We start from the raw sequence: 15,618 nt of genomic DNA, 5'->3' as shown, positions 1-15,618 counted from the left end.
ATTTATTTTATCCTCATCTTTGAGACTTGAGTTTGTTAGGTTTAGTTGGTTTGACAAAAATGTACACGAAATACTTGTGTCTTTTATGGATAGTTCCATTTTAATTATTTGAAAATAGTAAAGTACAAAGATTTTCTCATATTTTGAAATCATATTTGGAGTTTACCTGAAATGTTCATTTGTTTTATTGTTAATCAGTTATTTTTGCTATGCAAGATAAAGAGAATAATGTAACGGTCATGTACTCATGGGTGACCCAGATTAAGAGATGTATGTATTTTTGCTGTATTTATTTGACTTTAAAAAAATGCTGGAGAGTTGAAGGCATCTTTAATACCCTTCATTTCTGATTCCCTTTGCATCCAGGTATTAAGAAGCTGGCATGTAATCTTTGTACTTTTACTGCATCAACAATATCAACAACATTAAACATTTTGTTTTTTTTTACTTAGCCGGCATAAAATTATACTTGGAAACTATAAAAATGTGCCTGTGTAGATAAAGGCTATTTCCTATGTACTTTGAGATAGCTGTGTTTTAAAATATCTTTTTGGTTGCTTAGATTAATATAGGCTAAAGAAAAACTATCTGCTTTTTGTAGTGATTTGTTCAAAGTGGATAAAGTGAAAGTGTGTTTTAAAACATTATCCTTTTTTCTGAAGGATCCAGACTGTTTTAGGATTATGTTACTGACCAAAGATTCTGTGTGAAGCTACTCATTGGTGAGACTAAGGATATATCAGAGTGTAAAGAATATTACCATAGTCGATTATTTTAAATAGTAAAATCATATTTTCGGGTATACACAGGAGGCCTAAATATGCTGTACCAGTGATTATTCAAGGAGTTTCTTATATGTAACATATACATGTGCTTTATAAAAATATAAAAGGACAGGGGCGCCTGGGTGGCTCAGTCGTTAAGCTTCTGCCTTCGGCTCGGGTCATGATCTCAGGGTCCTGGGATCCAGCCCCACGTCGGGCTCCCTGCTTGGCAGGAAGCCTGCTTCTCCCTCTCCCACTCCCCCTGCTTGTGTTCCCTCTCTCACTGTGTCTCTCTCTGTCGAATGAATAAAATCTTTAAAAATATATATATTTTATAAAAGGACTGCATTAAGAATCTGGCAAGCCAAAAAGGCTACATGTGGCAAACAAACAAAAGAAATTAAGCATGTAATTTCAGAATTTAGAAAAACTTGCAGGTGGTAGTGTGTACATTAGATGGATGGACATGGCTACTACAGGTTGTCCTGAGGTAACAGTTGATGCTCCTCACACCTTGCTTGGTAGGCTGGCCACTCATACAGGGCCTTCTGTGAAAATTGTCTGCTTATGTTCCCTCAGTATTACGGAGCTGTGTATCAAAGGCCTTATAAATTCTTACCCTTTTAACCCAGTAGTTGGAGCAGTCCTCATGTGGAAAGGTAAGTGGAAGAAACTAAGAGAATCTTTTATATGCAAACATTTTTGTTCAGCATTGTTTGAATAGGAAACTAAATGGGGGAGGACTAAATACTCAAGAAAGGGAGATTTGGTTAAATTATAGTACGGACATATGATACAGTGTAGATGAAAATATTTTGTTAGGGTCTACAAGGAATTGGTTTTTGTATGTTCATGTTAAAAGAATACCGATAGTAAATTTAATAAAATACTGAATATACCAGAATGTCATTAACTGTGTATCATTATTACGGGAACGACAAGGAAAAATATTATTTTATACTAAGCTTATATATGTTTTACTTTATAGGTAGGGTAGAGAATTGGGAAGACAATAAAATGAAGGAGGAAGAGAGATCATTTGGGAAATGTCCTAATTTTTCCTAGTCACAGACCATTCATATTCTAATAGCGATTTTTAAGCCTATGTATTTAAAGATAATACAAAGGGCATTAATAATGTTAGGAGTTTTGGAGGAGCAAAAGTGTCATTAGATACTTGTTTTTTATCGGCCGGTAAAGGGAGATTCCTCTCAGAATACACAAAGACATAGCTGAGGAGTAAAAGAAAGAAGGAAACTAGAGGAAGTTGTGATTTAAAAGTGTTACTGATGAATGAAAAGTGCCCAAACAGGAAGATTTGAGGAGACTATAAATTTTTTAACTGGCAAGGTATTAGTAGGGACGGTTAATAAAAATGCATTATGTTTGTGCTTTTAGATTTACAAAGCAAATTTTACTTAGAATGGTTTTTAATCCCTGAGGATTTTTTGTAAGTTTATCATGCTCCTGAAATAGAGTTCTGTTTTCTTACTTGAAAACAGAATAAGTGATTGGCTTTGGTTCTTCCAGTACGGGTTATTGGAAAGTGAATTGTTTGCATGAACTGCCAGTATAAAACTGTGGCTTTATAATAGATCTGCTTTATTTTTACATAGCAAAGTTAATACTCAAATTTTGTGAAATCTAAGGTAATTAAGATAATTTGTCCTAATGGGAACTGGAGAAGTAAACTAGTGTGAAACCTGTATCATGTCAAGAATTCTCACATAGACTTTGACAGAAGGCCACTTAAAGTACACAAGGTGAAGTAGACGCTCCAATTCACTCCTTCTGAAATTGAGTAGCAGCTAGTACGGCTAATTTTTTATAAAAGTGTTCTGCTATGCAAAAAAATATCCTGTTATAACCACATAATGAACTAATGTATGTAACTTACGTTAAAATTATTCTGTGGAATGGCACAAATACTGCGTAATATTAACAGTCATTAAGTATAGGTGATGTGGGTGTTCATTATACAGTTGTGTTTATGCTCTCCTTTATGCTCAAATAGGCACTTTCCTGCCTATTTGAAATTTTTCCTAATAAGAAAAAAGAAAAGCCTAGAATGCTTAAGTAGTCCTATTAGAAAAGCTGAAGGAAAAATTGCTTATAGTAATACTTTGAATAAGGTTATGGATCAGGATGAACTTTTCACCTAGGTAGAAATTATTAATATATAAAGGATATATATTTTTTTCTGTTCCATATCTTGTTAAGCTCTTAAGTCAAAAATAAATTTTGAGATAACTGGAAAGAATACATGTTTAACAAAAAGAAAAAAATAAAAGGATGTATGTATCCATTACCTCACTAAACTGGATAAATTGGCTATCCTGGCAATCCTCTTTCTTTGTTAAAGCACCACTTGGTGGTGATAAAGCTGGCAAGACACAAAGCATTCTAATGCAGTCTGTAGTTAGTGATCACTTGCATTGGGAACATTTAGTACTTCATAATTTGCTAGCGTTATGCCCCAGGCTTTTCCCCATTTTTGTTTCTCCTAATTCTGAAATGGCCATTAGTTGGAGCTTTGATCCTCTAGATTGATCATCTTGTTTCTTCTCTCTTCTCTTTTGTATATTGAGCATCTTTCTCCTTTATGCTCTAAGAGGTTTTTTTTTTTTCACCTTTGGTTATCTAGTGAACTTTTTATTTATTATCTCCAATCTTTTTGAGGGTAATAAATTGAAACGTTCTGTTTCCTTCCCCACCTTTACCCTTTTTTAAAATTCTGTGTTACTCTGGAGTCAGTTTTTCTGTTGGTTTTTCTTGAACTTTTTCCTTTGATATTAAAGATTTTTCTGATGTGTTTCGGAAGCTTTGCTTAATTGGGACCTCTAGAATGATTGGCAGGGTGTGGTGGAGGGAGCCAGCCCTCGGGCCGAAAGTTCTGTCCACAGGAAGAATGAGGAAAGCTTTCCTTTTGGGCAAGATTCTGGCCTAGTTCTCTTTGGACAGCATATTCAGTTTCTAAAGAAATTTCTAAAGTGAAGAGTTCTCATATTTTTGGAAAATTTGGATTTGTCTGCAGAGTAATGTAGGAGTGAGTTGGTTATACTGTTGCTTATGTAGATCCCCATTTTCCTTCCTACTTTTTATTTCTCAGCCTGCTGGATTGACACTTGCCCTCCCTCACACACAGGATTGTAGTGAAGAGCAAGAATAATTCTTTTGTATGCTGCATAAAAAATTTAAAGTGCTATAAAAATAATAGTATTTACAAGTCCCCAACATACAAACTGATATTGTAAGTTTGGAATAGGAGCTTGCTTTTTTCCATAAAATCAGTATAGATTATGATCAATTTACGGATCAGCCCATATAAAGATTTTACACAGTAGCGTGGCAAAATGTTTTGCCTTTGCATCAACAACAAGGAAACAATACTATAAATGTTTTTGTCTTGAAGCCATGTACACTTGAACCCTGAACAATGCAGGGGTTAGGGGCACCAACCCCTCTGCACAGTGGAAAATCTGCATATAACTTTTGACTTGTTAAAAACTTAACTACTAATAGCCTACTATTGACCAGAAGCCTTACCAATGACATAAAGTTGATTAATACATACTATTTATGTATATTATAGTGACTGGTTGGTTTCTGAACCCTGTGGCATTCATTGGCCAAAGGAGGAGCCTAATGTAGACCATGTTTTAGGTCGCCTTTCCCGGAAATATACTGGGAGCTGGAGTGGGGAACTCAGTTTCCAGAGAGTCGGAAAAATAAAAGTTAAAATGCAGCATCAGTGAATAGGGAACTTGGGTATTTCTCAAAGTGTGGTCTGCATCCTAGAATGTTCATTAAAAGTTCAGGTTTCTATGCCCCACTCCAGTCTATTGAATCAAAACATTAAACACATAATCCTGCTTGGTGTCTTAAAAGATTCTTATTGACAGGAACCACCTTTATTATTTTCTGTCCTTCATTTTGCTGTGTACAAAGATTGTCAGTTGTTTGTACTGTGGACACTAAAACAATTGTATCCACAATCTTGTCATCTTCACGTGTCAAGTGATCTTTGTGGTTGTAAAAATCTAGTACTGGAAGAGCAATTTCAGGAATAATTAATACATGCTTCCTTGACATTTGAGCAAATAGGACTTGGGAGTGTAGTTTCCAACCTTAGACTCTTTTTTACATTGATAGAATACACACTTCACACTTACATATTTTAGTCCGTATTTTTACATATTGGTAAGCCAATATGAAATTTGCAGTGCAAGATAAACGTTTAGGGGAATACTTTGTGATAAAGGAAATTTTGTTATTAGAAATATCTAGTGGCCATGAGCCTTTAAACAGTTCTCATTTGCAGGTAGTTTCCCATGTGATTCAGTATTGTGACTATTACACAATAAAGCCAAAATGCAAACACGGAGGCTAAGATTTATATATATAAATATATAAATATGTAATTATATATGAATGATTAAATTTTTATAATCAAAACAGTATTAGTCAGTAATACTTATATTTATAATACATCATTGCTATAAATTTGAGCTAGAAAAATTTTACTAAAAAGTGCTTTTTGTGTTGCAGACTTGCATTTGAAAAGTAATTTTACTTCTTAGTAAAAGATTAAGTGAAGGTATTTTAGATGGCATTGTATCAGGAAAAAAACCATTTAATGAAAATCTGGTGTGTTTTTTTTTTTTTTCCCCCATGTCCAATTCCACTGTCCAGAATTTTTCAGTGAAAGAAGTTAAAAAGGGAGAGAGGCCTTTTGGGAACTGAAGGAGGAGTTGATTTTGAATAGTTTTTTTCCCCCACTTTGGCTTTCACTATAAATTTTCTTTATCTGCAACAGTAATTATGCTTTCTGACCTCCTGAATAACTGTAATTTGTATTTCTACTTAAAAAGAGGTGCTTGTTAACGAGGAATTTTTACTTAGAGGTTCAGCAGTGGTGGAGCTGTAGTTGAGTGTTACGGAGGGGAGACTGTGGAGTCTGGGTTTCACTCTCACATGATAAAAGGGGATTTGGGGCTTTTCATGGATATCATCCATGATGTTTAGCAGGCCATCCTAGTGACTGAAAAGTACTAAAAACAAACTAATTTTAAATCCTAATGACTTGATTAACTCTTTTAGGGTATCTGAAGCACACCATACAACGGTTTTGAAAATCCCGTGTGGGCAATGGCTACCCAAGGTTTGTATCATAAATCTTTAGTTACTGAATCGGGGCTCTGCTTCATTGCCATTAACCCAGTCTGGCTCAGATCCCCCTGCTTTACTCTCTCCCTGCTTACTTGTCAGGCTACCTTTTGCTCCATTTTCTGCTCACTCCTCCTAATGGCTTGGTGAAATAGCAAACAAGCCACCAGCAGGAATCTAGTCTGGATGACTGCTTCTGGAGCCTGGATGCAGTACCATTCTTCCGCTAATTCAGTGAGTAACTGTTAGGTGGTCCCCCTAAGAGTGTAGAAATTTCATCACTGAGCTAATCCTGGCTATTGTTATTCTTGGCTATCTTTCAGATTTGACTGTTCCTAACAATATTTCAGTGGGTCGTCATATCACAGATTTTTAAGGTGAAGATAACATTTCCGTGGTAGTAATGCTAATGCTGTTTGATTTTTATAGCTGATTTGATGGAGCTGGACATGGCCATGGAGCCAGACAGAAAAGCGGCTGTTAGTCACTGGCAGCAACAGTCTTACCTGGACTCTGGAATCCATTCTGGTGCCACTACCACAGCTCCTTCTCTGAGTGGTAAAGGCAACCCCGAGGAAGAGGATGTGGATACCACCCAAGTCCTGTACGAGTGGGAACAGGGCTTTTCTCAGTCCTTCACTCAAGAACAAGTAGCTGGTAAGATTGGGTTATTGTCTTATTAGTAAGAGTCAGAAGTCAATTTTGAGAATGATTCTTACAAAAGTTAGTGTGTAATCGCTTAAATAAAATGATGTAAAGAGAGGGGAGTGGTTGTGATGTTACCTCACCACTTAGGGTAGCACGAACTCAGGCAAATGCTGAATTATGGATAGTGAGTGCTGATTATCTTTTCCAGATATTGATGGTCAGTATGCGATGACACGAGCTCAGAGGGTGCGAGCTGCTATGTTCCCTGAGACCCTAGATGAGGGCATGCAGATCCCATCTACACAGTTTGATGCCGCTCATCCTACTAACGTCCAGCGTTTGGCTGAACCATCACAGATGCTGAAACATGCAGTTGTAAATTTGATTAACTATCAAGATGATGCAGAACTTGCCACACGTGCAATCCCTGAACTGACAAAACTGCTAAACGATGAGGACCAGGTAAGTAACGATACAGCGAGCTTTTAATCTGCTTTGAAGGAAACTTTCAAGGAAGGAGCCTCAGAATGTCTACCCAATAGCAGTATTTGAAAACTAATACTGTCTCTTAATTCCTATATACATTATAGGTGGTGGTTAATAAGGCTGCAGTTATGGTCCATCAGCTTTCTAAAAAGGAAGCTTCCAGACACGCCATCATGCGTTCTCCTCAGATGGTGTCTGCTATTGTACGCACCATGCAGAATACAAACGATGTGGAAACGGCTCGCTGTACTGCTGGGACCTTGCACAATCTTTCTCATCATCGTGAGGGCTTGCTGGCCATCTTTAAGTCTGGGGGCATTCCTGCCCTGGTGAAGATGCTCGGGTAAGAAAACGTGGACAGAATGCTTGAAGCTAGGAAGGCAAAGAGTGCCCTCACAGCATTTCTGATGAGGCTTTTTTCTTCTTCCCAGTTCACCGGTGGATTCTGTATTATTTTATGCCATTACAACTCTCCACAACCTTTTATTGCATCAAGAAGGAGCTAAAATGGCAGTGCGTTTAGCCGGTGGGCTGCAGAAAATGGTTGCCTTGCTCAACAAAACAAATGTTAAATTCTTGGCTATTACAACAGACTGCCTTCAGATTTTAGCTTACGGCAATCAAGAAAGCAAGGTAAAAGAATTGTTCTGAGTGTGGTTCATGGAGCGTCAGGAAATCCAGTGTCATGTCCTTCTGTGGACTCTTGCACATTCTTTGTATGCTTCATCCTTTGTGTATATCCTAGAAAAAAAAAGTTGGACATCTCTTTTTCTTTAAACATTTGTCTGTATGAAGCTAGGTGATAGGGTATAGTGGGCAAACTTAGAGCTTTCATTCTTAGGTGGGTGATAGACACTGAGATAATCTAATTACTGTTTAATCCATATATTCCAAGGAAGCAGAGGGGCTATGAGAGCAGCATATATGTGAACCAGACCCTGTTTGGAAGGTTCAGGGAGACCTGTGGGAGGAAGTGATAGTTGAGTTCAGCTCTCAAGGATGAGGAAAAACTGACTAGGTGACCACGGTCAAAGAGAGGAAATGACACCTTTGAAAGTCCTACTGAGGGAGGAGAGGGATGAGTTTATGAAGAGTAAAGAAGAGTAAAGGTTTGAGATTGAGACCATTGGGATATCAGCAGGGCAGGTCATGCAGGGCCATGTAGAATATGTTCAAAGAGTCATGGAAAGCAGTTCAGTATCAGCAGAGGCATGAAGTGATGAGATTTATTTTTAGAAAATCAGGATAGTTTGGAGGTGGGGGTATACAGGGAAGTAAAGGAGAAGAATGAATGGTGATTTTGTGATACATCATTTTAAGTAGGTGAATAATGATTAGGAAAAGCCAAGAGCCAGATCATTAGGAGTTCTAAGCGCCTGTTCTGGTTCAAATTTTCAACAAATCCACTTTGATGGATTTGTTGAACTGCTGTTGATGATACAGCATCATTATCTGGACCTTACTGTTGCATACCAACATGGTTTCTGTTTGTTTCTTTTGCTGTGATCAGTGAGGGGGGAAGAAAATTGGGACAGAGTTGATATATTCTTGGGAGTACTGGGATGCCTGAATTTGAGTGGAATGCTGTAGAAGGAGGGGTTAAACAGGGCTCCAGTATGGGGATCTGGGTAATGGGTCCAGGAATACATTTAGGTCAGTGGCAAGCTGGCTGAAATGCTTGTATAATAAAATAGGTTGGTAATGTGGCTTTTCTTGGGCATATGGTGAAGATTCCATGACTAACGATACATATATATACATGTTTTTCTAGCTGATCATCCTGGCTAGTGGTGGACCTCAAGCTTTAGTAAATATAATGAGGACCTACACTTATGAGAAACTACTGTGGACCACGAGCAGAGTACTGAAGGTGCTCTCTGTCTGCTCTAGTAATAAACCAGCTATTGTAGAAGCAGGTAAGTATTCTGAGTGTCATGTGTACAGCATTTTGCAGTTCTAATTAGATTACCTGTCTTAGGGAAAGGGTAATACACCTTGACCTGTTAATGGGCTGAAATTGAATAGAAGCAGTTTGCAGCCAAGATCACATTCGAAGTATATGTCTTGCTTGACACCTGCACTGGTGCTGTTTAAGCCTAGTTTAGGCAGAGTTCTTATTACCCATCAAAAATGATTGCTGATACTTGGTAGTTTACAGTTTATATTGTGTGCATGTTGGTAGCAGAGGAAAGGACTAGGTGGACCAACCAGGGCCTTTTGTTTTTTCTATCATGAGGATACAGTTACTCTTCAGCTACCTAGCATCAGTTCTCCTTTCTGTAACCCACTTAACAGTATCTACCTGGATTCTTAAACCAAGCTTCATATTACAACTGGAAGAGGGAAAATATGAAAGCATTTAATAGAAGAAAATGGTGGGAGTAAAGTGTAGGGTTGGTAACACCTGTTTTTCTCACTTGTTGAGAGTAATTTTACTTGAGAATTTGTGGGAGGGGCATTATGATTACCCAGGATGGCGGCTGGCACTGGGACGGACAGGTGTGGCTGCATTCATATTCAGCAAGGGAATGAAATTCTGGCAGCTATTCCAGAAATATGAGGAGTGCTTGCAAAAATTGCAGATTTTGGACTTAATCCCCAAGAATCCTTGGAGTGAAGTGACAAGGTCAGTAGGTAGTTGGAAATGTGTATGGGACTAGAGACCTAGGCATCTTCCATTTTAAGAAGTTAGCCAGGTTATTCTGATGTTCATTTGTGTGTTCAGAAAACATTCAGCACCTGTGTCTCATACACTATAATAAGCATGTGGTATACACTGGATAACCAAGCAGATATGGTCCCTGTATTCTTCCATTCTGGTGAGGGTGACAAAAATATGCAAAAGACCGGGGGGAGGGGCATTACAACTTAGAATGACTTCTGTGTCGGGGAGAAAGGAACAGCAAATGCTGATACAGAAGTAGTGGGGAGGGAAGAGCTTCCCTGGGAAGGGGACGTAAAATGGGGTTGCAGGATGAGAAGGCACCTGTTAGCTATATGAGAAGTGGGGATTAGATGCCTTCTAGGCAGGGAAAAGAAACATGTGCTATGTCCTGAAGGGAAGAAAGAGATTGTTGATCTCTAAGTGCTAAAGAGGAAGTGTGTGTAACTAGAATTTAATGAGTAATTGGTGAGTAGCCCAGAATGAGGTTGAGGGGCTAGGTAAGGGCCCATATCTTACAGGACTTTCTAGGCCTGTAAGATGTTCATTTATGCTTTTTTTCCAGCTTTAGAACCACAGATGTAGAATATTTAGTTCAATTTGCAGTGCTAGGTGGGATCCAAATTCTAAAGGGTTCCTTAAGGTTATGCTAAAGAATTTGGCCTTTGTCTTACAGAAAATGAGAACTTACTAATGGTTATTAAGCAGTGGCACAGCATCACAGTGCGGTGTTTGGAATGTTAGTATTAACAATGTGTGACAGTTTGAATGACCAAAGGCAAGCAGACCAGGCCACTGACATGTGTTACAGGCTTCTAGGAATGAAACAGTTTGGTATTAAAAATACACCGCAAAGGATGACTGTCTTGAGGTTTCTGAAAGAACCCATAGAATATAATAACTTATGGGTTAGAGGTACAACTAGAAGTGGTTTGTGGTGGGGAGAACATAGGTACCATTAAGGTAAAGGGAACTACCAGAATGGGTTAGTTTAAGATTTGGAACAAGATAATTTAAGAAGCTGACATACTGAGTGACTAAAACGGCGGTAGGTAGGTGGAAACGTATGGTACTAAAATGCAGGGGAAGACTGGGCTAGAGATTTGGGAGTTGACCTGTCACTGTAGGAGGGAAGGGGGTGTGTGCCTCAGGGGGCATCTGCATGGGACTCTTCCCTTAGACCTGCTGAGTACAGTGTGTGTTTTTAAAGTCTACAGGCTGTTTTGATGGGACATTTGCAGGTGAGATCCACCCTGTTAGAGTGAAGAGTAAAAGGAGGGAATGAAATCTGTGAGGGAAAGAAGGTAGAGGGGAATCTAGTCGTTTAACAGATATTGAACATCAGCCTTTTGCAGGTCACTCTCTCAGTAGCTGGAGCTGCTATGAGGAAGGAACCAGATAGGGACAATCCTTGTCCTGTAGAGGAGGTAAACTTAATTTTAAAACAGACCTAAAAAGGGGCACCTGGTTGGCTCAGTTGGTAGAGCATGCGACTCTTGATCTCCAGGCTCATGAGTTCAAGCCCCACGTTGGGTGTTGAGCCTACCTATGATTTAAAAAAATAATAAAAAATGAAAAATAAAACAGACCTGAAAAGATGAACAAGGAGGTGAGGGAAAGTATCTCACTATGTTCAGAAGTGACTTCAGTAGGAGACAGATGGGTGAAGTTAGGCCATTATGTGGGGGAACTGAGCTTCATTTAGACTTCTCCACCAGTATAAATGTCCTTCCTTAGGCTCCTGGATGGTGAAAGGTTGTGAACCTTTGGGGCACATGTTTTTGGAGTCAGTACCTTTCATACGGTCCCTGGTAATAAGCATTCCAGTGCCTTTTTGAATTGGTCTCCCATAGCTCCTTCAGGTCTTTGCTCAGATGTCACTTTCACACTGAGGTGACCTAATTACACTACTTGAAACTGTAGCCCCCACCAGCTTTTTTTTTCCATAGCACTTAACACCATCTGACATACTATGTAGTTTCAGTTTAAGTGTGTATTTATTGTCTGCCTCTAGCTAGACTATGAGCTCTATGAGAGTAGGGACCTTAGAGTATTTTGCTCACGGTAACAGCTCCAACTCAAAACAGGGCCTGATATTGGGTGAATATTTTTGAGATGACTGTATGAAAGTAAATAAACAATACAGATATTACCTAAGGAGGACAGTGGAAATAATGAAGGCAGCATTTTCCACATAGGGAAGGAACAATAGATGATACTCGACAGAAGTTGTCACTAGTTGAGGTGAATCGGAAAAGAAAGGGGAACTGAGCAACATCCTAGCAAATGAAAAGAAAGGACTTAGATGGAGGGGATGAGCTTTGGGAATGAAGATGGACACTCTCTAAGCCTAGAAAAGACAGTGCTGATAGGAATTGCCAGCTAATGGTCATTGCCTGAGATCTTCTTTCACATTCTAGGTGGAATGCAAGCTTTAGGGCTTCACCTGACAGATCCAAGTCAACGTCTTGTTCAGAATTGTCTTTGGACTCTTAGGAATCTATCAGATGCTGCAACTAAACAGGTAAATTTTGAGTATGCCAGTGCCTTGGTGACAGAATTAAGTAAGATGAATATGTACTGAGCATTTGTTTATATGTCCATAGGAAGGGATGGAAGGTCTTCTTGGGACCCTCGTTCAGCTTCTGGGCTCAGATGATATAAATGTGGTCACCTGTGCAGCTGGAATTCTTTCTAATCTCACTTGCAATAATTATAAGAACAAGATGATGGTCTGCCAAGTGGGTGGTATAGAGGCGCTTGTGCGTACTGTCCTTCGTGCTGGTGACAGGGAGGACATTACTGAGCCTGCCATCTGTGCTCTTCGTCATCTGACCAGCCGACACCAGGAAGCAGAGATGGCCCAGAATGCTGTTCGTCTTCACTATGGACTACCAGTTGTGGTTAAACTCCTGCACCCACCATCCCACTGGCCTCTGATAAAGGTAAACTGTCAGTCAAAATAGAAGGTTGCACAATTGAAAATGAACCACCTCTAGCTATTGGATGGCTGTCTAGGCATAAGGGATTGACAAGTACGAGTCGTATTCCTTAGTAAATAGGAAGTATGGCTAGGGTGGGGTCCCGAAGTATTTGTTAAGTCTGAGCTACTTTCAGGTGACACCAATAGATTTAGTGTGGTGGGAATTTTAGGCTCAGAAGATGATTTTGTTGAGTTACATGCCCATTCTTTATTTTTCCTTTTTATCTACAGGCTACTGTTGGATTGATTCGAAATCTTGCCCTTTGTCCAGCAAATCATGCACCTCTGCGTGAGCAGGGTGCCATTCCGCGACTAGTTCAGTTGTTGGTTCGTGCCCATCAGGATACCCAGCGCCGTACGTCTATGGGCGGAACACAGCAGCAGTTTGTGGTAGGTAAATCTGAATAGTGACACCTGGCTGTTTAAAAGGAATGCACAAGTTCATAGGATCCTGAACTTCTTTGGTCATTGGTTCCTTTCATCTTCTTGCCTGTAGGGGCTATTTGCTAATGGTTTAAAAAAAAAAAAACAACAACAAAACAAAACATGTTTCTGTGGCTGTGGAAAAGATAAGGAATAATGTGGCTCCTAGTGATGTTGCCTTTGATCTCTCCATTGCATCATCAGTCTTACAAAGAGAGCATGGGTGTGATGTACTGCTGTGGGGTTAGGCACTTCATACAGTGTTTTCATTTAATCCATACAGAGGTTCACCTTCTTAGAAAGTAATAGAACCATAATTTGAATCCAAGTCTTATTCCCCATTAGAACATGAGTTTTGCCTGTAAGTATGTAACACACTTAGTTTAGTGTCTCTTCCAGGAATGGTTTAAACTGTTTTCACAGACCTAAGAATACTAACAAATTTCAAGAATAACTAGTAGCATCTCTGGAATCTTTACCTGTAATAGCCTAAAGCTTTGATGTCAGGTTTGAAATCTTTAAAAACTAGCTTCATTTTAAGTATCTAAAGACACTTTAGAATTTATTCCTCTCAATTTATTTTTGAAGATTCAGATTTTCAGAGTCTTCTCTTATTGAATTAGGTTACTTTAGAAAACAAGAGCCTACCAGAACAGATTTTGGGCATCTCTTCTTGCTAGTTGTTACATGTACGTACTCATGACAGGGTGTCAGCTTTCTCCATTCGTTATTATTGGTATTGGCCTGTCTCCATGAGGTGGCTTAAAAGAATGCAAAAGATACCTTTTATTTTAAGTCCCTTCTCTAGGAAGAAGCGAGTATTTGTGTCTTTATAAAAATCAAGTTGTTTATAAAAGCCACTAAAAATACCAGAATCATTACCTTTTTTAAAACTCAGGAACAGGGAAAGCAGAGAGTACCTACATTTTGCAAAAGTTAACTTCCTTCTCCCATATAGACCACTGGTCAAACAGTCTTGGAGGCTGTGAGGAGTGGATCTTCCACCTGACAGCTCAATAGAATTTTAGCAGTTGGTGATAAAACTTTGCTTGGTTTTCACCTGATACACATAGAAATACAAAAATAAATAGAGGGAGCATATGGAAGTAAAGCATTTGTCAGTTTGTGCGTTACTTTGCCATCTTTGTGTATCTTTATATTTTCCTTTTACTGAAAGTGGTTGGTGTCTTGACTGTAAGAAAGTTATCTTTGGGATTCAGAGTATGTCAGAGCTCTATTTCCTGTGCGTAGTATGTGTGTGTGTGGGGTGGGGGTGGGGGGATGCAGCTAGGAATTAGTGCCATCCTGAGCCCCCTGCCCCCTACCTCCATAACGTTCATCTTCATGGAATCCTCCTTCATTCCGAAACCAGTTGCAAATTCTGGGGAACTTTGGGTGTATAATGTGAGTAACTGCCCTAGGAATTGCTACTCAGAACAGAAAGCCTTTCGGTTTATAAACTTTAGGGAGGAGAATGTCCTCTTTGTTAACCATGTTTCTTTTGGTAGGAGGGGGTCCGTATGGAAGAAATTGTTGAAGGTTGTACTGGAGCCCTTCATATCCTAGCTCGGGATGTTCACAACCGAATTGTAATCAGAGGACTAAATACCATTCCATTGTTTGTGCAGGTATGTGGGTTTCATGTGAGGTGTTCTAGATTTTATGAGTCTATAAATAAAATTTCAGGATTTTAATGATAAACAGAATTTCAGAAAATTAGGGACCAAGTTAGGGGCAATTTTTCATCTATCTCCATTTATAAAATGACAATGCTCTGCTTATGCCCCCTGCCAGCGAATGACAAATGGAATCTGAATGTGTAGTGTCCTTTTAGTTCAGTCCATTTAACTTTATGAAAAGTCCCTTCCATTTTCCCTGGGCAGTAGGAGAAACATTGGGGCTAGAGCCTGAAGAAGAGGAATACTTCATACTCCACTTTTGGGGTACTGAGTTTGGGAGGTAGGAGAGCTGGTCTCGGTTGCCGGAGCACAGGCCTCCAGCCACCTCCTGATTTGCCAGATCTGAGCTCAACTAAAACTGTCACTGAAGAAAGGGATTGTAGCCGAAAGTGGTCTAGAAAACCCGTGCTCCAGAGCATCACATACCTGAGAAGTTAGAGAATATGATTTACCATACAAGTAGTGCAAACGCCTCGTTCTCTCTGAATTGGGAATGTTTGCAGCACAGTGGGGTGCTTGCCATGTTCTTCCTTTAGATTTAAGTAGGTTTTGTGTTTTTCTCCTTAGCTGCTTTATTCTCCCATTGAAAATATCCAAAGAGTAGCTGCTGGGGTCCTCTGTGAACTTGCTCAGGACAAGGAGGCTGCGGAAGCCATCGAAGCAGAGGGAGCCACAGCTCCTCTGACAGAGTTACTTCACTCTAGGAACGAAGGTGTAGGTAAGTAGAAGAGGAACCAGAACCTTTAGCTGGTGTACACAGGAAAGCCTCAGCTTTTCCTCAGGGGCCTTTTTTCCTTTCCTCTCCCA

At 39.4% G+C, this 15,618-nt stretch overlaps 1 protein-coding gene across 2 annotated transcripts in view; it reads left to right on the top strand.

Annotated features, from left to right (window-relative positions):
- The window catches only part of CTNNB1 (catenin beta 1), a 39,500-nt gene that overhangs the window by 20,408 nt on the left and 3,474 nt on the right, over positions 1–15,618 (top strand). For both annotated transcript variants that reach the window (XM_028107196.2, XM_028107195.2), the window contains exons 2-12: positions 5,865–5,925; positions 6,360–6,587; positions 6,787–7,040; positions 7,169–7,407; positions 7,496–7,697; positions 8,836–8,980; positions 12,147–12,250; positions 12,333–12,671; positions 12,941–13,099; positions 14,641–14,760; positions 15,379–15,529. In XM_028107196.2, coding sequence (XP_027962997.1) covers positions 5,913–5,925; positions 6,360–6,587; positions 6,787–7,040; positions 7,169–7,407; positions 7,496–7,697; positions 8,836–8,980; positions 12,147–12,250; positions 12,333–12,671; positions 12,941–13,099; positions 14,641–14,760; positions 15,379–15,529 — 1,954 coding nt within the window. In that variant the 5' untranslated portion in view covers positions 5,865–5,912. The remainder of the gene's footprint in view (positions 1–5,864; positions 5,926–6,359; positions 6,588–6,786; positions 7,041–7,168; positions 7,408–7,495; positions 7,698–8,835; positions 8,981–12,146; positions 12,251–12,332; positions 12,672–12,940; positions 13,100–14,640; positions 14,761–15,378; positions 15,530–15,618) is intronic.

This window comes from Eumetopias jubatus, unplaced genomic scaffold, assembly GCF_037043125.1.
Source record: "Eumetopias jubatus isolate StellerSeaLion01/CBP00866 unplaced genomic scaffold, mEumJub1_p1.0 scaffold_1, whole genome shotgun sequence".
In the NCBI taxonomy this organism is placed as follows: domain Eukaryota; kingdom Metazoa; phylum Chordata; class Mammalia; order Carnivora; family Otariidae; genus Eumetopias; species Eumetopias jubatus.
Note: the sequence above shows the minus strand (reverse complement) of the source record. Positions and strands in the feature narration are given on the sequence as shown.